This window comes from Tetrao urogallus (genome assembly GCF_951394365.1).
Source record: "Tetrao urogallus genome assembly, chromosome: 9".
NCBI classification, from domain to species: Eukaryota; Metazoa; Chordata; class Aves; order Galliformes; family Phasianidae; genus Tetrao; species Tetrao urogallus.
Window position 1 is genome coordinate 1,797,169 of NC_136822.1, and position 27,063 is coordinate 1,824,231.

The 27,063-nt window shown below is 48.1% G+C and overlaps 1 protein-coding gene across 1 annotated transcript in view; it reads left to right on the plus strand.

Moving 5' to 3' along the window:
• Positions 1–4,011: 4,011 nt before the first annotated feature.
• Positions 4,012–27,063, plus strand: part of HS6ST1 (heparan sulfate 6-O-sulfotransferase 1) — a gene marked incomplete at both ends in the record, with an annotated part of 163,070 nt that continues 140,018 nt past the window's right edge. Inside the window, one exon of the mRNA XM_079539863.1 lies at positions 4,012–4,529. Within this exon, the coding sequence (XP_079395989.1) occupies positions 4,012–4,529 (518 nt within the window). The remainder of the gene's footprint in view (positions 4,530–27,063) is intronic.

Below are 27,063 nucleotides of genomic sequence, written 5' to 3' on the forward strand. Positions count from 1 at the left end.
GTGGTTTAACTTGGCAGGTGGAGAAAATCAGGGGAAAAAAACAAAGTACAACTCATGGGTTGGGATAAAACTTGTTATTGAGGTAATGAAAAAGATTATAATTATGACATATATATATATATGAATATACATAGCAAGTGATGCACAAGTAGCTGATCTCTTCTCCCCAGCCAGTGGCTTGCTAGACCCTGAGCAGCAGAAGAGAGCAAGATGAACTCCCAGTCCCTTCAAAATGCCTTCTGCATGATGTCACAGGGTATGGAATGTCCCTTTGGCCAGTTTAAGTCAGCAGTCCTCGCTCTGTTCCCTCCCAGCTCCTTGGGCCCTTTGCTGAGAACAGCCTTGGCTCTGCACAACACTGCTTAGCAGCAGCTGTAAACATCAGTGTGTTACCAACATTGTTTCTCTCCTAGAACCAAAACAGCATCATACCAGGCACACTGAGGAAAACAATTCCATCCCAGCTGAAACAAAGACCCCTCTCCTCCGTGTTCCTTGGCATAGCTTTCAGGAAGATCTGCTCCATGTTCTTCCCCAGCACAGAGGTGAGGCTGACAGGTCAGCAGCTCCCCAGGTTGTCCTTTCTATCCTTCTTAAAAACAGGTGTGACATTGCTTTTTTTCCAGCCATCAGGAACTTCACCTGCCTGCATTACTCTTCAGATATCATTGAGCCAATTCCATCAGGACTCTGGGATGCATCTCATCGGGACCATAGACTTACAGATTCCTCAGGTGTTGGAGAACCTGACCTTTGCTTACAGTGGAAGGGGCATTGCTCCCCCAGATCTCACCTTCTGAACCATTTTGCTCAGGTCTGTGTATAAAGCAGCAATCGGTGAAGACTGAAGCAAAGAAGTTGTTGATCCTCAACCTCCTCCTTGTCCATTGTTACCAGCCTGGTTACATTGTGCACTGCAGAAAGTACGCCCTCCTGGACTTTCCTCTTCTGGCTGATGTACCCATAGAAACCTTTCTTGTTCTTCTTTGCTTAAGCCCAGTTCCAGCTGGGCATTGGCCTTTCTGATCCCATCCCTACACAGCCCAGCAGCATCCCTATATTCCTCCCAGAATGCCTGCTCCTGCTTCCATTAGGAGAGATTCTGCTGTCTGGCAAAGATCCACAGTGGTTAGTCACTGGATATCTCAGTATGACATTAGTATAAACAAGCAATTGGAAACATCACTGAAATCAGTCTTCGGTCTGGCATCAAGCACAGAATAAAGGAAACTGTATTGAAAATCAAAATAAAACATCAGGAGTCCATGCTGGGATTTAATCTCCTCTAGCACCTAAGATAAGGGTTTACTTCTCCAACCACTCCAAAGCCCCAGTCTGCATCGATGCAGATAGGAGTGGACAGTGACCTTCAGTCAGTTATGCCAGGGTTCATGCAGGCTTCAGTACAACAGACAAGGGGTCAAAGAACTCTTTCAGTGGGCTAAGGGCAAGCTGCTGTTCACATTTGCCTGGAAGAATGCAGAGAGAGGAAAGCTGAAATGTGCCTTTCCAGTCCACTGGCTACAGATGAAAATACAAACTGTACAATGCTTTCATTCTCCATAAACACTGAGGTTTGGGGTGTCTCAGTGACTGCAGATTGTCACTGCCGACCCCATGGGAAGCAGAGCTCTGCTCCTGGGGCTGCTCTGACAACGCTGTGATGAATCCCAGGGGAGACCTGGAGATGTCCGCTGGGGTCTGGCCTGCAGGAGGAAGATATAGTGTGTGGAGAGGGGTGATAGCTGGGCACGTGGTCTGGGTGAACGCAGGGATAAGCAGCAGAGGGGACAGTCACAAATTGAAGTTTTCTGCAGTTCTCACCTTTTTGCACAGTGATTTGCAGCAGAAGGGCCAAGGAAAGAGTAGATCTCACTATTTTACTTGCACTCTGACCTTCCCAGCTCTAAGAAACACGCTGCTCTAAACGAAGGCTGCTGCAGTGCTCGGTGTTTAACTCCCTGTGCAGCACAGAACTACTGTCATTGTCTTCAGTGGGACTTCGCCTGAGTAAAAGCGGGGATTGAATTAAGTATTTGCTTCAGTGATCATCTTAGGTGAGTCATGCCTGTAAGCAGCTTGGAAATATGGCATTTCAGAGCAGTACACAGAGTGAGCAGGGGGGACTCCACAGCATTTCAGTGTCACTCCCAGAGCAGTGGATTTGCAGCATCTTGTAGGCAGGACATCTTGTGCCTCAGTGAGAAGTCCAGGAAGGACGTGAGCCCTTCCCACTCATAGGAGGAAGGTGCTGCCATAAAGGAAACAGTAGATTTTTGGCTGTCTCCCCGTGCGCTTCTCCATGGTCTATTTGTCTTTCACAGACTGTATCTGAGTGTGTTCTCCCACAAACTAACAGGCACTGTGCTTACCACCAATACCAGCCAGTAACCAAACCCACTGGAATATCTCCATCCATGCAACTAAGGAAAAAAAACCTTAAATAGTTTATAGCTTAGAGTTAAAACAATTCATTAACAATAAGTAACTCATATAATTGAAATCAATAGGTGATTTTTTCCGAGTTCCATTATTTCTAGGTATGTATGCTACAGCCACGGGCAAACACATTGCAGTGCTCTGCTTTTCATGCTGCAGTGTGCAGCCCAATCATGTATATAAACCTCACGTGTGTGTCTCTATCTCTCAAATCATAATATAAATCTCAAGCCTTTAAATTAAGTTTATGCCATGCTTCTGGATGCTGCCGAGCGTCATGTGCAAGAATGACATCATTGTTTCTGGAGTTACGAGCCAACATGAAAAGAGGAAAATCAGAAGCAGACTTTTAAGAGGAAAATATCAAAAGAAATAAGCAGTATGAATGCAGCGTACAGCGCTTTTGGGCACTGCAAACATTTTCTCATTACTCGCTAGGGAAGAGCTGCACAACATGCCATGCAGCGCAGCCATCCCCAGCCCTGCAGGCTGCTCGGCCACCATCCCGTTTCCTCCTCCTCCCTCATGCATCGCCCCAGTGCCGAACCACCATCTGCACACGTTGCCCTGAGCTCGGTACAAAACACGGCCTCGGGTGGGAACTTCTGGGGGACGTTCAGCATCTGGGTGCGCTCACGGTGACCTCTGCGAGGCCTCGCCGCCCTGCCCGTGCCGGCAGCCCGTCTCAGCCGTGAGGGGCCGCGCTGCCGGCACCTGGCTCGGGGCAGCCCCGCGCCGCAGCCGCTGTCGGACGGGAGGAAGCATCAGGCAGGGCTAGCGCCGTGCAGCGCCTCGGCACGAGGCCACCGCTCTCGAACCGAGGCCGACGGTGCGTGGCCGTGGGTCGCACCCCGCCGCGAGCCCGCAGCCGGAGGCGCGGAGGGGCCGCGAGCAGCGCTCCGCGTGCGGCCGTACCTCGCCGCCACGCACACGCCGTCAGCGGAGCCGCCGTTTCAGAGGGAGCAGCCCGCGGATTCACGTTAAGGCGGCGCGCCCTGGGAACCTCCGTGCGGGAGCCAGAGCCGGGAGGGGCGGCGGGCGGAGCGCCGCGCCGTTCGCAGACCCTCGGCACCGCTCCGCGCCGGGCGGGTTTCGGCGCTGTGCATGCCGGGCAGGAAGCGCTCATCGCCGGCCGGGCCGGGCCGCGCGCAGCCGGCGGCGGGGACGGGTGCCGCCGTGCCGGGGCGCGGCGGAGGCGGCGGCGGCGGCGGCGGCGGCGGCGGGACGGGGGCGGCTTCCTGAGGCGGGGGGCGGGCGGGAGGAGCCGGCGCCGCGGCCGCTCTCCGCCCCGTCCCGCCCCCTCGCCCAAGTTGGGCGCGCGGCGCGGCCCTGCGCAGCGGCTGGCTGCCGGCTGTCCTGCCCGGCCCGGCCCGGTGCCCGCGGCGCGGTGCTGCGGGGCGGGCTGCGCGCGGAGCGAGGCGGGGAGCGGCGGCCCCACAGCGGCGGAGGGAGGCGGCTGGCAGCGGGCGGGCGGGCAGGCAGGCAGGCAGGCAGGCAGCGTTGCCCGGCTCCGCCGCCCGCCCCCGGCCCCGCCGCCCGCCTAGCGCCGGCGGCCCCGGGAGATGGTGACACATGAAGCGCGCGGGGAGGACCATGGTTGAGAGGACCAGCAAGTTCCTGCTGATCGTGGCCGCGTCCGTGTGCTTCATGCTCATCCTGTACCAGTACGTGGGGCCGGGGCTGAGCCTGGGCGCGCCCAGCGGCCGCCCCTACGCCGAGGAGCCGGACCTGTTCCCCACGCCGGACCCGCACTACGTGAAGAAGTACTACTTCCCGGTGCGCGAGCTGGAGCGGGAGCTCGCCTTCGACATGAAGGGCGAGGACGTGATCGTGTTCCTGCACATCCAGAAGACGGGCGGCACCACCTTCGGCCGCCACCTGGTGCAGAACGTGCGCCTGGAGGTGCCCTGCGACTGCCGGCCCGGCCAGAAGAAGTGCACCTGCTACCGGCCCAACCGCCGCGAGACCTGGCTCTTCTCCCGCTTCTCCACCGGCTGGAGCTGCGGGCTGCACGCCGACTGGACCGAGCTCACCAACTGCGTGCCCGGCGTGCTGGGCCGCCGCGAGAGCGCGCCCAACCGGACGCCCAGGTACGGCGCGCCGCGGTGCGGCTCCGGGCGCTGCGCCTCGCGATCCCCCGCACGGCAAACCCTGCCCGCCCCGCACCCCGCCCCGGGCTCTGCGCTGGGAGCTCCCCTAAAGGCGGTGGTTCCTATCAGAACCCCCGGAGGTGGTGTTCGCCTAACTCGGCGCGCCTCCGTGGCACGAGTTTTGGGGTTTTTGAACGGAGCTCCGTGCCTCCGCAACCTATCGATGCTTTGCGGCTCCGTCTCCTCTTTGCATTGAAGTTTCCTACGCGAACGTTTTGCCGTGCCGTGTGCTCCGTGCCTACGTGCATTGTTAATGCCATACATAATCCCTTTACTGAAAAGTGACCTTTAAGAGTGTGCTGTAGCATCGCTGCCGCTTTCTCCCCGCGTTCCCTAAAGCCGCTCGGAGCGTTATCCTCGCCCCGCAGCCGCGAGCTTGCCGCTGCACGCCCCGGTGCAGCCGGGTGGGACGGAGCCGCTGAGCCGCTCCCGTGTGACACCGACAGCTCGGGGTGAAGCAGCCCGACCCACCGGGCTGTGCTCCGCCGAGATCCGATGAAAAATGCGCAATGTTCAAATCTCGTTTTAAAAAAGAAGCGAGAAAGTGCCGTCTGGTGAACCTTGGCACTTGGCTAGCAAACCATTAGCCGTACAGAAAGACCTGTGCGGGTGTCAGCACATCCCTCAGAGCCTCCGTGCATCCTGAGCGGTCGTGTGCCAGATGCTGCGGCTGTGGGTCCCCGCGCCTGCGGGCTGGGAAGCGGCCGGCAGCCCCTTGGTGCAGCACACGGCGTGCTGAGCCCCAGCATCTCGTCTTATCACGGTGCCTGTAAATGACGTGCTGTGGGCTGCTTGGCTTTGGAGCGCCGGGTGACCATTCCTGCCCTGTTCCTTTCTGCCCGTGTGCCCAGAACAGTTCTGCTGAATGCGGTGTCCCCTCTTCCCTTTAATCTAAACCAGAGCTCCGTGCCCAGCAGTGTGAGAGCTCCGGTGTGCACGCTCACATCACCGTGGTGGGTTAAAGACAGGGCTGTTGGTGCAGCGGGCAGCTGCTGCCTGCTTCCATAGCGGTGCTCCAGGACAGCACTGCGCCCGGCTCAGCGGTCACCCTGTGCAAAAAGCTGTTCTGTCTCTAGAACCGGGATTACGGCAGGCTGTGCTTGTTTCATGTAATGCGGCTGATGGGTCTTCTTGCCCAGAAAACATTTGGTCTTGCGTTATGTCTCTTACATTAAGATCAATACAACTTTATTTCTTCATCGTGAATGCTGTATCTTGTGTGGGGAATCAGAACTGGTTTACAGGAGGCACGTTAGAGAGAGGACTGAATTGTGCAAATCTTTTTGCCAAAGAAAAAAAAAAAGGCAGCAAACACTCCTTTAGGCAGGGCTCACTCAAATACCACTATTAGCCACTTGATTTATTGGAGTGCGGGCTTCAAACTCACTTTTAAACCCAGTGTACCAATCTCTGCATTTGCTCCTTACTGCTAAGTTTAAAGCTTTGTTCCTCAACGCCTCTGTTTGTCCCACGGAGCAAACCTACTGACTTGTGCTCGCAGATAAATCTCCCTTCCTGTGAGTGCTGGAAAGCATGAAGGTCATTCGGTATTGCCCACATGTACAAATCATGAGCTTAGAGCTGTTAACTTTGCAAGGAATGCGGTTTTATCACTGCACAGTGCCCTATTGCACTACATTCCATAACCCGTGCACGGTACATAAATTTACAATGCAATTGCTCTTTTTATTGTTCAGCTGCTCTGTGTTAGACTTAATGACTGGGAGCCTTGGATTTCCAAAGAGGGCATTTTTTTCCCCTTTTTCTTTCTTTTGTGTTGATAAACAGCCAAAGATGGGTATTTCAGCTGTAATGGGCCAGCACGCTTCTTAAAAAAAAAAAAAAAAAAAAAAAATTACTGTGCCTTTTCCCCCCCCCCCCCCTTCTCCACCCCCCTGTGTCTTTTCCTGTTTTGTATTCAGAGGACTCCTAGACAGGCACTTCTTGAAGCAAATGTTGTGCTTTGTGCTGTGGGTTTGTTTGGGGCTCGAGGCTCAGAGCTCCAGGCTGGCCGTGTCCATCAGTTCTGCTGGCCACAGTGTTAGTAAAGGGCAAATTCCAGGCTTTGGGAATGGAGGCTTGTTCATTCCTTGTGCTGCCGGGCCCAAATAACTGCTGGGAAAGACTTCTTAAAAAAGCAGATAACGCTGGGACGCGCGCTTTGAGTCATCGGGTTGATATTTTTAAGAAAGCAGAAGCTAAGCACTTTCTGTGATCTGCTCCCTTGAATTTGCCTCAGCACAGGCACCCTAACGCTGCTGTGTGAGATCCCATCTCCTCTGCTGACTGTGACACAAAGCCAGGCTCCACTGCCAGCACCATTTGGGCACTGGGGGACACAGGTTGGTGCCCTCCTGCCTGCACCCTCAGAGCTGGGTGCTCCCTTATTAGGTTATCAAAGCTGATGGGGCCCAAGCTTTGGCATCTCACTTAGGTGAAGCTATTTACAGCTTCTGTTTTGGTTTGTCGTTTTGTGTGTTGTTTTTTTGTTGGTTTTTTTTTTTCTTTTTTTTGAGAAATGTTTAATGGGGCTCAGCAGTTTGTTGGCGTGGCGAAGTGCGAACTTTCACAGCTTCCAACCACAGATTGTCCCCTTGCTGGGATCTGTTCTTGATGAGGTTTTTATTATATGTGTGTTTAGGAGCTGCGGAGACACGTTGTCAGGAGACCAACTGTTTGCGAATGGAGGGCCCTACCAAATCGCTTCTGTAACCTTAGCACTTCTACAGGCTTATCCTTTGTGGAGCTGTGTGCTGGGCTGGTGGGCACCCACCTGCAGAGAGCAAGGGATGCCTTTACGCAGTGGTTTGGCCCATTACTTTCTCTTACAGATTGGTTGAAAGTGTTAATATAAACCCGTTTTCCATGGTCTGGCTCCTCCCTTATGTCCCCAGCACATGGGGTTGCTGCGCAACCCCAGGTCTGACACGCAGTCCCCTGTCTCTTGCATCCAGTTGTGCTGCCCAGAAAGCAGCCCATCAGTTCTGCACAGAAGATCTTTATGCAGATGTTGTAACTAAAGTCGCTAAACTTTGGAGCTCTGCAAGCAGCTGCCCTACACTTGAGGTATTTTATTCACCTGAGCCTAAGACTTGGCTAATATATTGTGTTGGGTTTAATTACTTTTTTTTCTTCTGTTGGCAAAGCAAGAGGATGTGACCTTAGGTACATCCCTGCTTGAGTGTAGACTTTCATTATCTTGATTTTTCATAACTGCATGCGTTTGGCTGTATTTCATTGCTTTTTACATAAATGTTGTGTCGTAACATAGTCATTTTGTTTTTCTGCCTCAGAAGTTTGCAGAAACTTTTAAACCAGATGTGAGGTTTTGCCTTTTTGCTTTTATACTTTCCCATTTAACCAGTGAAAATGCACGCTGTTCTGGTAATATTTTGATAATCACTTTTTGTTTTTTTCAAACAGTACAAAAACCAATTACTTTAAAAGAACTGACTTGAAATGTGGTGGCCCAGCTGGATGCTGCGTGCAGTGCTGGTTTATGTACCTGCACTGCCTTAGATGAACGGTCTGCTGCCAGCACACAGCTGATACACTCCACCACATTCCTTCACCTAACTTTCTGGAGTTCAGTTGATTGAAAATTACAGTTTACAAAACTGTGAAGGATGGTGGTGGGAGTGGAGCTGGCTTTCAAGGCTGTGCTGATGGTCCTGGTGCCAAGCGGATGTCCGTCCCACTCTTTGCCACTCCTTGAGCACTTCTGGTTCTTGTGTGTCTCTTCCAGACTGGTGCGACTTTGGGCATGCTGCCTTGGGATCTCTGCATTTGGGAACAAATACCTGTGCTTTAGGAAAATTGGAGTTAATTAAAACTGTAGGGGCATTTAAGTAGAAAATAATGTGCTCTGCAAGTGATGGCATTGATAGAACAGCCGCAGGCTTACTGGTGTGACTGGGTAGGGCATGTCTGGGTATGTCTGGCTTCCTGGCAGGATGCTGGCAAAGGCCTTCAGTTGGATATTAGGATGTGAACTGGTGGAGGTCATCTTGCCTCTTAAGAAAACACTACTCAAAGAGATTATGTTTTAGCTCGGAGATTACCACTGTGCTGCCTTCCTCCGGCCATCTGTTCCTCCTAGGAGGGAGGGGAGACCAACGTTCCCTCGGGCACCTTCTTCACTCCGCAGCAAGGCTGGGCTCCCCATGGTCAGCACCCAGCAGAACCTTCTGTCTGCCTGCTGCTGGAGCTGGGGCAGTGACCAGGGAGCTGTTCTCTGGGTAGAAACATAGGATTTGAAGGCCCAGAGTTGACTTTTTGGCGAGTTTGTTTCAGAGATGCAATCGGTGCTGTGCCCTGAATCGTATCTGTAAGCAGTGCCCATGCTTCCTGCTCCTGCCAGTGCTCTGTAGGACTCCGTGTCAGCATGTCCCTCACCCACAGGGCAGTGCCCGCAGTGATGGGCTGAGCCAGCAGAGGGTTCACCTGGGCTCTGCAAATTCGTAATAGTAATGCTTGGAATAACATTTTGTCAGTGAACACTTGGGCTTCTGCTTCTGTTAGAAAAAGCAAAGCAGCACAGCTTATCTTTGTTTATGCTTGTATTTCTAGGAAGTGTTAGAACAGAGAAGTTGAAGTCGTATTTACCAAGAAAAGATACAACATGGTCTTTAATTCCTGATAATCACAACTGTGATAGCTGCTGGTACAGTCTTGCTTGATATGCTGGAAGGAAATGATACTTCACTATCAAAAGTTGATGTCTTCCTAAAGAAAGGCAGGGATAGTGTGCATGGAGTGCAGGAGGAGCACGGAGCTGAAGGAGTCCAGGACAGCTTCTCCTGTTTTTGAAATAGTGGTTGGCCTTAAAGCCAACAACAAAATGTTTATACTTTTTCAGATGGAATTAAAGCAGGGATTGATGAGGAAAATTTAATCACTAGCATCGATTCAAGGTGATGCAGTCTCTGTAAGTGCCATTTGGTGTATTTCTGTTTACCTTCCCACTATTTCCATAGCAGAGTACTCCGCTGGAAATCCAATCTGAGAACCAGTCTTGAAAGAGTCCTTTGGAGATGCTTACCATGAGGACACAAAGAGCCTTTAACACCTGTAGTGTGGCATGTCAAGTTTCAGACCTGAAGAGGATACTTCAGTTTGTCTGGTGTGCTGCTGCCCAAGGAGGAGCCTCTCAGCAGCGTGTGGATCCTGGAGTGGGGGATGTTTTCAGGAGAGGTCTGTGCTGAGAGAGGTTGTCAAATGAAAAGCACATCCTTGATACGACTGTTGTTTCTGCTTGTGTTCGATGATGTACACACATTCTCACTGCTGTGCTTCCCCTCAGATATGTGATGTGCTGGGCTGAATGCTGCTTCATCCCTACTACCTGCCACGTAGAGCCAGTGATAGGAAACCTTCTGGGGTATCTCTGTGTTGATGCAGCCAGAAAAGGCTGGAAAAATTTCTGTTGTCCTGAGTTTCTTAGTAGTGCTAATTACGTAGTGCTTTCACCCATATACCTCTGTGTACAGCTACTGCACAACTGTGAGCTGTGTAGTAAATAGCACCTGCTGCTATGTTCATTCACAACCCAAAGCAGCTCTTAAATGGGCTGCCTTAAAGCTGACTTTGCCCAGTTTCAGACTTGCAATATAATGTATGGACCTTCCATGCCCAATGCCTTCAGAGCCAGCTGGTTTCTCAATACATTACAGCTACCTTGCTCACTGCTTCCCTGCCTTCCCCTCTGGTGATGGTGAATTCTACGTAGCAGCTCACCTGTGTTTTTATAGAGGAAAAATTTCACAGTCTCCTGCCTTTTTAAACAAGAAAACAGTGATTGCAGTTAACTTTATATGGTGTGATGTTGTATTTGTGGCTGTGCCTCACTGCAGATGGAAGCGTTGTCTGTCCTCTTTCAGAGCTCTTCCATAGAACGGGGGGAGCTCTTTGAGCTTCCTGATCCACCTCTGCGTTTTTGTTGTTCAGATTTACCTGATTTTCCCTTTGGTTGACGTTAGCCTTGAAGTACTAAGGAACGTAAGGTTTTCTAGCCAAACAGCCTTGCTTCAAGTTTCCAAATGACTTTTCATTGTCTGATGTTGGGTCTTTTGAAAGGAGCCTGGTTTCTGGAGAAGTGCTGAAGTGTTGAAGTAGCACCTTGTAAAAACTCCTTCCACATATTGGAGTTACTCCAAATTTTAGCTTTAGTTCTTGTGTTAATTAGACTTGCACGTGCATGAGATACTTGATCACAGGGAGGTACTCAGAGTTTGGAAAGAGGATTTGTGAAGAACACGTGTGATTCCTGCTTACTTTTATCTTAAACATCTGAGAGAAAAAAATCCTTGTATTTTTCTTGCTGCTCTCAGGTCTCTTAGAAAAATAAAATGTCCAAACAAGTACTGCAAAAATGGAATTGACTTTTTTTGTTTAAACTAACAGCGTTTACTGCTTGACCCGCTTGCTCTCGGTAAAAGATTTTACTTAGGCTACCTGTGACCCTATATCAAAGTGTTGGGAAAAAATCAATGCCTCATAGCTAAGACAAACAGCAGCAGCATGCTGACTCATCAGCTTCCTGGCAGCTTTTGCTTTCCAATTGGAGATGGGGAAAGAACGAGGAGCACAGGAATTGCAGAGTGTAATCATAATCAGTCAACCATCCCTTCTGTTAACATGCCTTAAATCAATCAAGACAAGATTACCTTCTGCTATTTTCTCCTTTTTCTCTTTTGCCTGTACCTCTTTTTAGGTCTTTGAAAGGGAAGAGGCAGATGTGACACATGTAGTTCTGCAGGGAGGAAGCTGGACAGTCTTTTCCTGGCTGATGAACCACGTGCTTGGTGAAAGTCCACATTAACAGAGATACCTCATCCATTGTGTACCGCACAAGAGAGCCAGTGCATGTGCTCAGAAGCCCATAGCAGATCAGGGAATGCCTTTCTTACAGGGACAAAACTGGAACTTGGCCTTTCTTCCAGTTCTAAGTGTCTGAGTGGAGTTCCTATCTCTGATCCTACTGTTGTGGTTGATGATGTTATATGCAATGCATACAAGGTAAATAATCTCAAGCCTTTGCCTGCACGTTGTCTTTTCCTTTTTCACCAGTCTCTGTAAGGATTTAAAAATGAGAATCAGAATCTTCCTAATGTGCACGTAGCCTTAGACCTTCTGGACGAAGAATTCAGCATTAGTTTCACCTTCAGTGTGGTTAGGTCCTGTGTTTTTAACAACCGCAATGTGTTACATGTTTCAGGACTCCTACCATTGCCACCAGCAGGTTTGATCTCATTTAGAGGTCTCCTTCTATCTAACTCTTGTCTCTCACAAGTTTCTAGAGATGGGGCTTGCACTCTGTGTCAGCCAGCAGTCTCTGCTTCCATCACATCTTTAATTCTAATGTACATTCAGTCCCACCTTCTGATATGCTCAGTCTCCATATCATGTAAATTCAGCCCACCGCTCTGTGAGCACCTTCTTCCTCCTCTTGTTAGTTGTGATGTGAATGTAGTTCACGTTTGCCATTCAGATGTGTGTGTTTCTGTATTTAATTCACACCCTGTGATGGAGAGAGTGATCATACTCCAACACTGTGAGCCACTCTTCTCCCAGAAAGAGAGAATTCATCTATTTCCAAATGCTTCTCATGCCTTGGGACTTTTATGTTTATATTTTCTCTTGTTCTTCTCAAAAAGCAGCCTTTTTAAGGCTTGCAAAACAGAACTCTGCCAACATTAGAAACAACTGTTAATCTCAACAGTCAAATTTAATACAGTCAATACACTCAAATCTTTTGAGTGAGGTATTACCGTCTTAGGATGAGCCTCTTAGCAGTACTCAGAAAGGGTTGTTTTCATGACTTTTACTAAATTGGATGAAGCTGACACCTGTTTATGGAGCCAGGCATATCTAGCAAATGCATGTGTTGCAGATATTTAGAATCCTCAAATGGCTGTTTTTAGCAGCTGCTGTGTGTTAGCCAGCTACCAGTTTTCAACATGGAATATTCAGAAGGCAGTCAGGCTTCAAGCAGGCAAATGGTGAAAAAGTCCTGGGTTTGCCTACAGGTGGTCTGAAAGCTCTGCATAGGATCATAGAATCGTAGCATGGGCTAGGTTGAAAAGGACAACAGTGATCATGGAGTTTCAACTCCCCTGCTTTGTGCAGGGTTGCCAACCACCAGACCAGGCTGCCCAGAGCGTGCAGTGATGTGCTGCTGAGAGCAGCTTCTGTGATGCAGCAGTGCACTGAGGAGGGAATTGTCTTTCCTCTGCAGCTAATTGAAGCTCGGGGGAGTTTCAGAAATCAGGAATACTATGAGGAAGGGATCAGCTTGCAGCGGCCACGGCACAGAAGTCTGGTATGGTCCTTTCAGTCTGCCCAATCTGAGAAACAGGTTCCTGCATGGTAAGCTAGTGAGATGGTCAATGAGTAAAATGGGTAGATGACTGATACCAGACGTAGTGGAGCATAAGGAGAAAGAATCATATCCGTACTGGCTGGGGTTGGTTTCGTCAGTCCCAGAGCATCCTGATTGCTCTGGAATGGGCTGACTCTGCATGGCTGTCACAGCCATTGGGTCGATATGTGTCAGCCTTCGGCTTTCTTTTCTCAGAACATCCCTGAAGTCCTCTCTGGACTAAGCTCGTAACTTCTTACGTAGGTGCTAACCTGCCATGGCAGCAGTTCCCCTACAGAAATATTGCTGCCACTGCCTGAAGTGTTTCCTCAGCACTCAGAACAGCAGCTGTCAGCAGGACAAGCACACTTGCTTTGTCTGACCCTTTGGGATGGGATGGTGAAAGCCATGCTGTTTACTCAAGTAGAGTTTCACCCACTTGGAAGCTGGTAGGAAGCTGTCCCTCCCATCTCCATCCCAACAGAAGGACCAGCCAGGGGCGTGTGAGCTGTGTTAAACAGAAAGGATTTCTGCCCGTTACTAGGTACTGCAGGGCACCTAGCAGAAATCCTTTCTCACGTGCTGTCTGTCCTGGCTTGCTCAGACACGTTTGTAGGTTTGTTTGACAGTGCTGAGGCTGGGTTATGCACACAATCTGCTCAGCTAGCATTCACGTTACTGAACTGTAAGGTGATACATGAGTGCAGTGGGACGCTGTGTGCTGGAGCTGTGCAGCGCAGGCTTTGCTCCTGCCCAGCAGCTGAAGCCTGCGTCCAGGAGCTGCTCACTCAGGGTACCACGGGCAGTGTCCTATTGTGAAAGCCTGCAAGAGTCTCCTTTGTGGCTGACAGCAGCATGCAAAGGAAGCTGCACCAGCAGCAAATGCCTTTGGCACATGAAAATGGAAGCTTCTTGCCTCCATGGTGTTGGTATCGTGTTTGTGAACAGCCCAGCCGTCACGGCAAAAGGGCAGCAGAGAATCTGGGGGCCGGTTTTTCGCATTCAGTGAGAGGGCTGCTTGCCAACTGACCTGAAGGATTTCAACAGCAGTACGATTTTATTGTATTTTCTAGTGGATGTATTGCCTTGGTAATAAGTTGCCTGAGGAAAAGTGCAGAAATTCTTGTATCCCATTAGTTTCACAGGCTTGAAGCCACAGATGAAGAAGCTGTTACCTAGCAAAGGTGTGTAAAGGGCTGTTGCTCTTGAAGAATATAGGGATGGGAAGTGTATGCGCATGGATAGTCTGTATCTTCTAATTCCTCTGCAGTACAGCTGCTCATCCCTATGCCATGCTGAGCCAGGCTTCTGTGTGTTCCTTTTATTAATGCAGGAAAGAGGCAAAGGTTAAACAGCTCGCCCTAATGCTGTAACATCAAATCTAGGGGTGCGATGTGTGCTGAGAACTCAGCCACATGCTTACACTGGTGGGTTAGTCAGGGTTGGGCAGGATGAACTTGTGATCTGTCAGAAGTGAGCCTCTGCTGGGCAACATGGTATACAGGAAGGCTTCCTGTCCTTCGGTCAGATAAGTAAAGATCTTCTGAATCGGTTTTGTAAATATCCTGGAACAAGCAGAGAAGTAAATCTTGCTGCAAATTGTCCACTGCCTGACTACTTCTATTTGGAAATAACCTCCCCCCGAGGCTTTGTCTTGAAAGGTCCTCTTGATGAGAGCTTTTTCTTTTTTGTGCTCTCGTGTTGACGGAGGAGGAATTGATACTCGAGGTGCAGCTGGACAAAAATGACAATATAAATCGTGACGGAAAGGGTGCAGCTGCAGTTTATAAAACCTGCTGGATGATCAGTGCTTCCCCTGCAGGCCTGGTGGATGCGGGTGGTGAGATGAAGGGCTGGCCCTCAGCACAGCACAGCTAGAAATCCTGCAGGAATTGGGGGATGGATTTCTTGGATGTTCAGGATGCGTGGGGTGCTGGGCCTGCCCTCCTTCAGACAGGATGGATCCCTCCCTTTCCTAACTGGGGTGTTTCCTGACTTGTGAAGTAAATGGGGATTGTCATGAAAACTCTTGTTTTCTGGGTTGAAGCCTGGTCAATCCCAAATCGGGAAGTAACTGCTTATGAGAACAAAAGAACCGTTCTATCTGTCAGCTCTGCTGTTGCAGGTAAGAGAGAGTTAAAGACTTTGCCTAGTGCAAAAGGGGCTGGAAAACAGCTTTCTCTTGTGGAGGTCATTAGGCTTACGTGCCCAAGAACTGAAATGCCTCTTTACTCCTTCTTTTCACGGAAATGTGTGGGGATGTTTATGGAAGTTAAAACCAAACTAAGTTAAAATAGATAGGTTAAGTAAGCCTAAACAGGTTGCTGTCTTGGTTTATTCTGAAAATAATATTAAATAATCTGCACAAAAGAATCTAGAGCTAGTGAATTTCAAAGGTGATGGATATGAAGTGTATTTTAGGATTGAATGTGTATTGAATGATTGAATGATGCTGTGTATTCTGCTCCAATACTGCTGTCTCCAAGAGAAAAAAAGCCCTCTCTTTAACATGGAGTGGTCTCTCTGGGGTCAGTGAGGAGAGAATACGAGGGGGAAATGACTGGGCGTTAACAACTTCCCACAGGATAAAGGACAAACAGTCCTCCCTTTAAACAAATCCAGTTACTGGGTGTGAGTAGCAGCTCTGAACCTTGGTGGATTTTTGCAATTAAGAATACAGGCTTCGTGCTCCAGAAGACAATTAAACAAGTGTTTATAGTGGTAAAGGAGCTCAGAGAAGGAGCTTGTTACACCAATTCATTCTGGTTATTGGCCTTTCTCCCCCCTCCCTATTTATAACCCATTTAAACGTGACTAATGGCTAAAGCTAGAACTTCACTACCTGTCACATAATCTTTTTTTTTCCACCCTGGTGGATGATGCAAGTTGAAACAAAGGCCTTGTTGTTTAAGCTCCCTTTAAACTCTATAAAGGCATACAGGCTTCCAAGCCACGCTTTTAAATCACACCTCTGAGCTTGTATGGGAAAACTGCAGGCAAGTTTTGAGAAATTCATTCATTCTCTTCAGCGCACAGCTGATGATATTGCAGGAAAGGGAAGAGAAATGGTACGGTATTTGTAAGTGCTGCACTTGGTTAGAGATGTGGCCGGTGCCTTAAGGTCATATAAGGAGATATGGGATCTTCTTGCCCCCAGGTCACCAGATCAATGCAGGACATGCTTAAAGTGCTAAAAGCTGGGATCCATCTGGTAAGTTTCAGTGTGGTTCTTAGGTGACAGATGTCCTCTCTACAAATGCAGCTCTCAGTATGGCACTGAATAGACCCCTCATTCTTTTGCAGTCTTAGTTGAGCACCTAAGATTGAATTAGATGAACTGAGCTATGTAAATTGGCTGAGTTGTTCATGGTGTTGTAAAGCTCCCTCTGATGATTTCTGATTTGAATAGTGATCCTCTCCTGTCATGCCAAAGTGCTCCTCTGTAAATAAAGCAGTGGTGGTAGAACAGGATGCAGGTACTGAGTGTGTCACATTAGTTGGGTTGTGTCAGAGCAGTGCTGAAAATGCAATCCTGGCTTCTGTTAGCTGTCTCACTCCAATGTGGTAATATTGAAGTATCCAGGAATGCCTAACATCGGCTTACTTTAGAGGTACTGCTGCAACAGCGCAGAGTAGGAGCACAGGAAGGAGATTCAACAGGAGTTGAATTGGGACTTCTGGATGTAATCACACCTGAAGTTGCTTCCGTAGCTTGGCACTGTATACTGATCTCTTATTTTTCCTTTCCTTTTAATGGCAATATTGCAAAGCAACTGAAAGCTCTGAGGAAGTTTTAATGAAGACTGAACTGTCAGCTCGCCTGGCAGGCAGGAGCAGCTTTCTGATTGCAGGAAGATACAGGCAGGCACTGTGTTAACACCAGAATTAAAAGTAGATCTGGACTTTAAACATGAATTTCAGGTTCTCAGAATTCCTGTAGTTGGAGTGTGAAGTCCGGGCTGCTGTTTATATCCAGTTAGTCCCTCTTGTTTAGCAGGAAGGCGTCTGCTGGAGGAGCTGTAGAGGTGTGACTGCAGGAGCACTGCGGTGTGAGGCAGGGCTGCGAGATGCTGGCGATGCCCAACTCTGCTGGCAGGCCTCATTCCGACTGCGGAACAGAAACATAACCTTTTTTTTTTTCAGTATTATTATTATTTTTACACAAGTGGCATGCTGTAAATTCATGCGATAGCATTCCTTGACATAATACTATGTAAAACACACTGTGTTGGGGTGAAGGGGAGCAGCAAGTTGTCTGGAACCCAGGGGAGGTCGGTGAGCATCTCTGCCACAAAGTTCTTGCTGTTCCTTTGGGTTCCAGCAGTGCTGTTTGCCAGTGGTGGGAACCGTGTGAGCGCTGCTAATGCGGGCACATGGCAACCTTGAGAAATGTGGAACTGTCTGATTTGGCTCAAGCCGCAGAACTAAATGAACCTGTTGTAGGATTCACAGCCACTTAGGAGGGAAGTCTGGGTTTAGTTTCACCAGTTCAGCGCTGAAATCCAAGCGTGGATAACACTTGCAGCTGGTGGTCCCAGGAGAGGTGCTCTGGGGGCCCCTCAGCAGTGTGGGAGCCGGGGCTGGGCCAGCCTGCCAGCTGTCTGAGCTCCAGCGTCACCGCTGGGCCGTGCCGGTCCTGTCTGCAGTGGGCAGAAAGGGCTCCTCTGACAGAAAAGGGGCTCAGGCTCTCACAGCACTCAGCAGTTGGTCTCAGTGGCTGCCAGACGGGCTCTGGTGTAATTAATCTTTGTCTGTCTGCGTGTGGTAAGGCTGTCCAGCATTACGTGCTGCCTCAGACCGCGTCCTGGAAGAAGGCGGAGGCGGCAGGAGGACACTGCGAGGCGTCTGGGCTCGTTGGCCAAGAACCTCCATTTGCCTTCAGGCTTTTCCTGGCTGAGTTCTGCACATCCTCTGTGAGGCTGTGCTCTGATCCCATTAAGTTTGTTACGATGCTGTCTCGCACAGGTTGTTTCCTGAGTTTGGCCGGTACACATCCAGCTTTCTGTTTCCGTGAACGGAGATGTGGGAGGCTCAGGTTGTGGGAGGCTCAGGTTGTGGGAAGGCTGGACAGACACGGTGCACATGCCAGAGGTTCTGAAAAAGCAACTTCTGGAGCGGTGCCTTTGAGCAGAAAGCTTTCTGTCACTGGATGATCCTTATAAGAATTGCCATAGATGTGCAGTTTGCTGCCCAGCTTTTGAGCTCTGTAGCCCTGTCGGTTTGTGGGATATAGGCATAAAGTTCAGCGTGACCATATTCTGCTGCTCACACACGTATTTCCCAGTGCAGCCGGTCCTCAGTCCTTGGCAAGAAGCAACAAAGCATCTCTCAGGACTGTTGGAAGCTGGTTTTCTCTGTGGATTTTTTGTTTGGTTTTGTTTGGTTGGGTGTTTTTTGGGGTTTCGTTGTTTCTGTAAAGAAGATATAACGGTATTCTCAGTAGTAAGAGAGATTCTTGTTTTTTTCCCCTTCAGTTGTGGAATTTGAAGGGGCAAGGTGAAAGAGCGTGGTTCATTCTTTGCTTTCATTTTCATCTCCTTCAGCAGATAAAGGAATGACATCTATGGCACTCCAGTGCCAAACACTTGACTTAAGCAGCAGCATTACTAAAAAAAAAAAATTTTATGCCAATCCACAAAACATGTTTGAATTGCTACAGAATGTTGACTTGTATTACTAAATTTTGGCAGGAAATGCATTATTAGAAACCTCATCCAAAGACTCTGTAAAGGCCCAGATTACTTATACTGGCAAGGAGCTCTGGAGAGGTGGTTATGCTTCCATCAAACAGTGACAGCCTCTCTGTGTGTTTTGCCAGTTGTTGCCTCTTGCTTCTCACACTGACACTTCAGGAGAGCAGTCAGTGTGCCCTGAATGGGAGCACAGAAGTGGAAACAAAATAGAGCAGCGTTTTTAATTCCAGCACAGTCTATTCTTGCATGCAGCATGCTGCCTTTTCCACTGGGTTTTGTGCGTTCTGTGAAGTGTAGTTGGACTGGATTAAAACTAAGTATTTGGAACTTTATTTGTAGTGTCCGTGGTATGAGTCCTTTAACTGTGTGGGTATTCAGTAATGGATGAAACCGTTGTGAAGCTTTTCTGCATGGTCCTGCCTATGGGCAGCTCAAACTATGTACAGAGGGCGTTCCAGTGGTGTTAGTGACAGCATTCACATTCTCCTGCTGAACTGCATCCTGACTGATGTGAGGCCTTCTATCACGACCCAAGGACTCAAACTGCTTCAGAAACACCTCCAGGTAAATTGACAGGAACCTTATACATTTGAGTCTGTTACTGGCTATGCCTTAGTTAGAAACATTTATTTCTGTTGTTGCTAAGCTCTTAAAAAAAAATGCAGGTATGGGAATTGGTTTACACACCTTACATATAAATTTACAAACCTTACATATAAACACTACAAATAAACCTACCGTGCTAAGCAGAAATCAGATATGTAATTCTTTTGGAGGTGTTCAGATGCCTTGAATATGTTTGACTATCTTTTCTGTAGGTGACGTGCCTATTGAGAATTCAGAGCTTTTGTTCCCTGTCTTCTGTTAAAGGTGTTTTTTTCTCTTCCTATCTGTATTCCGTGATTTCATTTTTCAGGAGTTACGCTCCTGTTTTCAAATGTTTATCTCACTACCAGTTGTAACTCCAGCCTTTGAAAGGAGTTGCTCTGCAGATGTCCTGCAGGACCTCACTACAGAGCAGCCTGGTCCATCTGCAGCCTTTCCTGTTAGACTTAAAGTACTCAGAGCTGACCTAAACCAGTCATGATCTGAATTAGGAGACTAGGTTAAAACCATTCAGGCTGAGTATCTAACAGTGCATTACAAGATCCCAGATAATTCCTCAGCAAATTGGCATGAAACAACACAAGTCTGTTAAGTAAAACTCTTGCCACCCTTCAGAACTAAACGACTGTGTGCAAACTGTTGGCAGTGCTCCTGGACCCTCAGTAATTCCTGAGCTATGCCCAAAATTTGTTTGGGAGGACATTGACCAGCGTGGGCCAGAATCACATCAAGGACCAGTGGTGGAAACAATGCAGTAGAGGAATGTTTTTTAGGTGACATAATCTAAGTGTGTTGCTTAACACCCCCTCCTCCTTCTCCCCCTTGCTTTGTGGTGTCCATTGTCTGCAGTACAGATTTAAGGGATTTAGAAGGGAGCTGCCCTATTATCTTTTTTCTTCGCTGTGTCCCACGCTGCTGTGTGGCTGGGAATCTGCAGAGACACTAGTGCATAAAGGAAAGAGCCATCTGTTGGAAACTGGAGACATGTAAAGGGAAGCAGGGATTAGTATTTCCTCTCACTTTCTGGCTCCACCTTTCCCCAGAAAGAAAATTAACAGATTGTAGAGACTCTAGAATTCTAGATTCTAGATTGTAGAGAGTGGAGTTTGAGGTTTGATTGTAAAGGAAATTTGTATTTGATTGTAAAGTGCTGCACAAAGGGGCAAAGCTGGCATTACCAGTCCACAACCATTTATTTCCCCCAAAACCTTGAATGACTCCCTGCTGTTCTTATCCAAGTCCAGGAGGGACAGACCAGGCCTTCTCCATGTCTGTATGGCAGCGTGTTGGACGGCTCGGTCTTTTTGGAAAACAGTGCAGTGGCACAGTCTGAAATAAAATGACGGTAGGGCATGAGAACCCACAAAGTGCTGCTGTCACTGCTTCCTTCCTCCCAGCAGACATGCCCACTTCTCCCTTTGCTGAAATGTTTTCAATTTGGAACAGGGAAGGAGGAATCGGGAAGTTGTTTGCTGGTTCTCAAACCGCTTGCAACACTCAGGGGTAGGAAGCTGGCCTGTGGTTTCCCTGGTTTTGTCTGTCTTCCCGTTTCGAGGAGAGAGAAAATCTTTTTATTCCCTGTTCTTCTGTGCGCAGCATCTGTCTGATGGATGCTCAGTGCACAGCACCATCAGAGAAGATCCCCTCAGATGTCTTGCAGCACTAAGAACTGTACCATGTGCAGTGCGGCAGGTTGCCCCTTTCTGCCCCGTCCTCCAACCTCCCAGGAGGCCCAGATATATTTCATGTTGTCAGCCCAGGGCAGGAACTCCAGCACTAGGAGGGATAATGTTACCGCTGCCATTTTCTCTATATTTCAATACCTGTCCTTTGGATTTGTTTTGGAAATAACCAGCAATGCCTTTTATTTTGAGCAAGTCTGCTCAAGCAGCGCTGGTAAATTGATAATTGCAGAGCTGCTTCTCTCGGAAGTGTTTTAATGAGACATGGTGCAGTATGTTGGTGTGGATTGATTTTCCTTGGAATGTGGTATTTACATGGTTTAATTCGAGTTCACATTTAACTAGCCCAAAGTTGGACATGTGTCCAACTCATGGACTGAAGTCAATGAAATCACCTTGCTTAAAGAAAGAAGGTATAGGAGTTGATGCAAAAGGAGTTTAATGTCACTGAATCACTGAATTCCATTTGTCCCCGTGTACGTGTCATGGAACTCAGTTCTGGATCCAACCTTCTGTGCCCAAGTCATAAGGAAGGCAGTGAGGAACAGGCTGCCTGGCACCGTGTGGCTGCACAGCTGGCACCTGCCGACTTACTGATTTTCCAAAGCTGTGCCCAACTCAGTATTTTACAGCATTCAGTGATCAGTGCAAGTACACAGTAAAAATCCACTACATTTATTTTTATTTCTAAGTCATAAAAAGAAAAGTAGGCACATTATATGCCATGCATATATATAACATGTATAAAGTTGTGTTTAAATGGAATACGCGAGCAGCTTTCCCAGTCATCACGGTTGTTTTATGGTTGTTCACTCCTCGCTTGCCGAAGACTGACAGTCCTGAAACAAGCAGGGAGGGAGCAGGAGGAGAAGTGTTCCTGACAGAAGCAGCAGCACGTTGCCTGCAGCCATGTCTTGTTGTAAATGCAGTCTAGTCATTTGTTGTCAGTGGAACAACATTACCATATCACCCTCGGCTAATATTTTGATAACCAAATGAGTGAATATGTGCAGACTATGAAATGAGCGAAAACATCGACAGTTTCCCTCCTGGAGAGAGCAGAGGCAGGAGGACCATTGCCATTCCCTCTAAGAAAGCATCCAGGGCCTCACCCAGACCACGAGTGCTGTGCTGGGTTCACTTGGGAGTGCTCAGCTCCATCCATAAGGTGGGATGAAACCTTCTCCTCTGGGTGCTGTCACATGGGCACCTGTCTGGCTGTGTCTCTGCAAACAGGTATTTCCCAGGCTCTGTCAGAGCAACCTGCTGGGCTCCATTTTAAAGAGTGCCTTCGCCTTGGGCAGTTTGCTGCAATTGCTGTGCTTTGCTCCTCCATCTATTTAAAAAAGAGATGATAGTGGGCAAAAAATGAAAGTACTTCTTTATTTTCCTCCTTCATTTTGAAACTCAGAGTCAGGAATGGCTCTCACTGAGTACTAAGGCTGTATGCTGTGCCCCAGTCTGTAGCTGCACACCACACAGCTCTGTTGTCTGCTCTCAGAAGTGGCAAAGCAGGGCTCCTGGAAGCCTTGGTATGCCTGTGAGGTAGGCAGAGCTAGTACGTTTTGTTCCTGAAGGTGACAAAAGGGATGCTGCTTATCTCAGATGTCTTGGAGACTTTATGATGATTTATAGATCATCTTTTTAAAATGAGGTCAAAATAATCTTTGTGTTGCTTCGTACAACAAATTGCGGAGAATAGTAGTGACAGAGGTGCCAGCAGACTTTGCTCTTGGAGGCACTGAGTCTGGGCCTCATTCGCCTTTTCAAGCTTTGCATGCAGTAATGAAAATGTATGCTTCGTCTTAGTTTCTTAGAAAGTTAAGCAAATGGAGTGTAGAAAATAATAAATGGTAAAGCTGAGGATATCACTTTGCAATGGAGACAATTTCTTGGAAAGAGGTCTAACAAGGACTAGTTGTTAGTGTACTATTTGTTCAAGTTTGTATTCAGAAGTGATAGGTTAACATTCTCCTAAGCATCCTGTCTATTTCTGTAGTTTTCTGGAGTATTTGCTGTTTGGAAACATACGCTAATCATGAATCACAAGAAATATTTCAGTTTGCATTTGAGCTACATTTACTCATTTAAGAAACCCCACTAAATTGTTGTAAACCCTGAGACAGTGGAGAGATCTGTTTCACTCACCAGAGCCTGTTTCACAAGCAGAAAGCAGCCAAGGTACGTTATTTTGATGATGGAATCCTTTTCTGCACTGAAGTCATGCGTAGAGGAAGAGGAACTGTGATGTTGGCTTTTTCTCACTAGGGCTGTTGTGTCAGCTTCCTTTCAAAGCAGTCGTTTGCACAGAAAACTCTGTGATTGTTGCTTTGTGTGTTTGTCTAAAAGGAATTCTAGCACAGGTTATTGCCATGCTGTTGCATGCTATATAATTAACGTTCTTCATCAAGTATGCATGACAAACTTGATGGCCTTTGTGATGGAGTTACAGCATCAGTGGATAAAGGAAGAACAACTGATGTCACCTACCTGGACTTGTGCAAAACATTTGACACTGTCCCACATGATATCTTGGTCTCCAAATTGGAGAAAAATGGATTTGATGGATCTTTTTTAATGAAAAAGAAAGTCCAAAATTAAATGGCAAAACAAAAAATACATAATTGAAATAATCCAGTGTCAGCTGAAAAAGCACCTTTATCTTCTCTTTCTGCAATGAAAAGATGTGACTTAGTGACAGATGAACACAAAAGATAGTTCAGCAGAGGCAGTGTTGCTGCAGTCATCAGTACTTTCAGGGTGTTGGCGTTGGGTGGCAGAAGCCCTGCTGGCAAAGGGCTGCTTTTTGGTTGTGATGTTAGATGAGGTCTCACCACAGCATGTTTACAGCTACTTTTGCAACAACAGATATTCTGTAGGAGGGCTTCAGCACTGAAAATAAAGAGTTTTGTGATGGCAAGAGACGACTGGTGCTGGGACTTGCCCAGCTCTTATGTGGCATGGTGTTTTTCTACCACTCGATGTGCCACCCGATGAGAATCTGGTTGGATGGGAGAGAAACGATGGTCACTGGGGGAGGTGCATCATTGTTTTGGCATGCCACCGTGGTAATAAAGGGCTCTTGTCAGTACTGAAGAAAAAACGTGAAAGAAAGGGCAAGTTTTTTGTACTGTCTTTGTCACATCGGGTTAGAAGAATGAGAAATGTAACTGGGTAGGATCATAGGTTGATGGAGGACAGTAAAAACGTCTGAGGCTTCTTACAGAGAAAATGCCTCTGTGGATCTCATTTTCCTGGGATTTCTGTCTCACAAAGCCACCCCGGTATTGTAGTGTGCTTTTGGCTGCTTGGATGTGTCCCTTGATCAGTTCTTCAGTGCAGTGCTGAAGATGATTGAATTGGGTGTCATCTGTCATAAAAGCATAAAACCCGTAAACATGCTGCTCTGGGAAGGGCAGCCAGGCCCCAGCAGTAGGGGTGTGAGCCAACTCATGAGTCAGGCAGAACATTTTCTTCGGTTTGCTCGGCAATTTGGGATGAGTAACACCTTTGATGTAGTGGGGATGACGATCATTGCAAGGTTGCTAATAATGATTAGCCACTGCTCAGAGAAAAAGGAGGGCTGCTGTGGTTCCAGAGATTAGGAAAGAGGAGGTGACTTAATGTTTGAGCCAAACGACATAGGTCTCTCTGAAAGTAATGCCTCCTATTCATTTCCATGGAAACTACAACAGATGCAAAGAGCACAGTACGACTTTTTGACAGAGCAAATTCTCAGCTACAAAACACACTTTTTCAACACAGTCACCACCATTAGCTGTGTGTTCTTGGCAGTGATGGGCAAGAGCTGCATGCTGCGCTCGTACAAATTGTACCACTGGAAGTGACCGCTGTCGCTGTCACCACTGCTGGAGCTCACCCCCACCCCTCACTGTGCTCCATCCACTGGTTGGTCTCCATCAGTGTTCAGCAAGTGTTGGTGGTCGGCAGTGGGTGCCATTTTTTCCCCATGGAGGAATTCAGTCCCACCCCTTTTCTCCATCCGCACTTCCACATCAGCTGCCATTTGTCAGACCGCCCCTCTGCTGCCATCTGTCATACAGCAACAACATGTAATGGGATGCTGGTGGGAAGGCTCAACCTCTGCTGATCCCACCAACATCCATATTTGATGCTGGGGGCCAGCATCATAAAGTAGGAGACTTTTTAGTAGGCTACCTTTGGAGCAGACCAGGGTGTTGTTTTTCTTGTTACCCTCAGCAGATATTAAACTGTTTCAGAGGCAGGAGCTGGTAGACATGTCTGAACAAGAACGTATGCATTTTTAACTGTTTTATTCAGCATTACAGAAGTTTACTAAGACTCAATCAGATTTATATTAATTTTCTGCCCATGATAATTTCTTCCTGACTATCCAAAATGAGTACACGTGGTACTCAGAAGTTTCTTTATAATAACCTTGGGAATTTTTATAACAGATGTTGCCATTAAAAGTAGTTAACCCTCTCCCCTGCACCCACAAGCTGCCTCCTGGAGAACACACATTGCTTTGGAGGAGCTGCATCCGTGAGCTGCCTGCCTGGGAAGACGGCACTTCCAAGGGTGCAGGAACAGATGTGAACTCCTGGAGCTACCGAGAGGATCAGAGCAAATAGGAGCCAGCACAGGAGCAAGCTTACATGCAGCCTCTCAGGAAGTGTGGTTAATCTTTGATAAGCACATAGTTTTAAAAGATCATGGGAGGTGGAAAGCACCGATCTAAGCACCGTATGGCTTAACGTTTTCTGCACGATGAGTGCTTTCCTACCAGTAATAAAAACTCGGAGCAGCTTCTGAGGGAACTGCAGTATTCACTGTCCACAGAAAAGTGGAGTACTGGCTATGCTTTGATTTGCTTCAGGGTGTTGCAGTGAAATGGATTAGGATGTGCCTGTCTTTATGACATAAAACAGACAAATTACCAAATAACTTCTAACTTCATAGACTTTCTTGCAAAATACTTCAGTTTTAAGGAAGAGGTTGGCAGGTTGGCCAGTAAAAGTTCAAAGAAAGCTTGTGCACATGACCATAGGGGCAAGAAGTGCCTTTTGACTTGGATTCTGCAACTGCTGCAACCCGGTATAGCTTTAACTGGCTCCCATGAGTGTTTTTTGCTTGTTCATCAGCACTGGCAGTGGACAGGAGACGAGAAGGATCTTGCAGGCACGGGTTGCAAAAGGCATTGCAGACCAATTGCAAACCACCTTGCGTGCAAGCCAGGAGTCCACTGAGACTTCGCTTACAGAGAGGTTAAAGTTGCAAGCAGCACAGCTCAACTGTCCCCTTTGACCAGAATTCCCCGCAGCTCTGCGGAAGCCAGCAGGGAGCAGATGGCTGAGCATGGGCTGGCTTTTGCAGAGGAAGAGTCATGCTGCTGCCTATACCAAAAAAAAAGGAAAAATGCATTCCATCCAGGTGCTGGCCTTGCTCACGACATCTGGCTTTAATTTTGTATTTCTACAGCAGCTAATTTGTTGTGTTGTGTGGTGGGATGTGAACAAATTTCATAGCTGTCATTCAGAAAATATAAATATTAGTCTTCAGGCTGGACCTGCTTGTAGTTACTGAGGGTATTCTCGTCCACAGGTATGCTAGGACCTTGTTAAACTCCAGTTTCTCGTGTTCTAGGAGGGCACTTTCTGAGCAGGGCATTACTTGGGTGTCCTGTGTTAGCTGCCAGCATCATGAGAAGCCCTCTCCGGAGCAGCCTGCAGCTTGCCAGACTTAGCCTGCCCACAGCTGGCTTCATTTTGCAGGCCATTGGGGCCTGAGTCTATAAGTGTCTTCTGATGTGGGTTTACATGTCTAAATAGAGAAGGAATGGAGTTTAGGCTGCTTGTAGTCGGGGTGAAGATGCAGCCAGCCGTGGGCTGCTTGTGCCCTCGGCTCGGTGATGCTGTGGCAGTGCATTGGGTGAGTCAGAGCTCTCACTGCAAGGCAGCTTCCTGCTCACGGCACAGATCTTTGTCCAGTGAGTGCTGGCCCTTGGGCCTGTCTGCTGCAGGGGTTCTCTGAAGCCAGAGGAAGGGCAGAAAACTAATCAGCCTGAGCAGGAATGCAAACGGGCTGTCATGCTTTGAATCATAGTGGCAGAGTGGGAACCATAAATCAGGGAGACGGTGACAGGGTGGTTG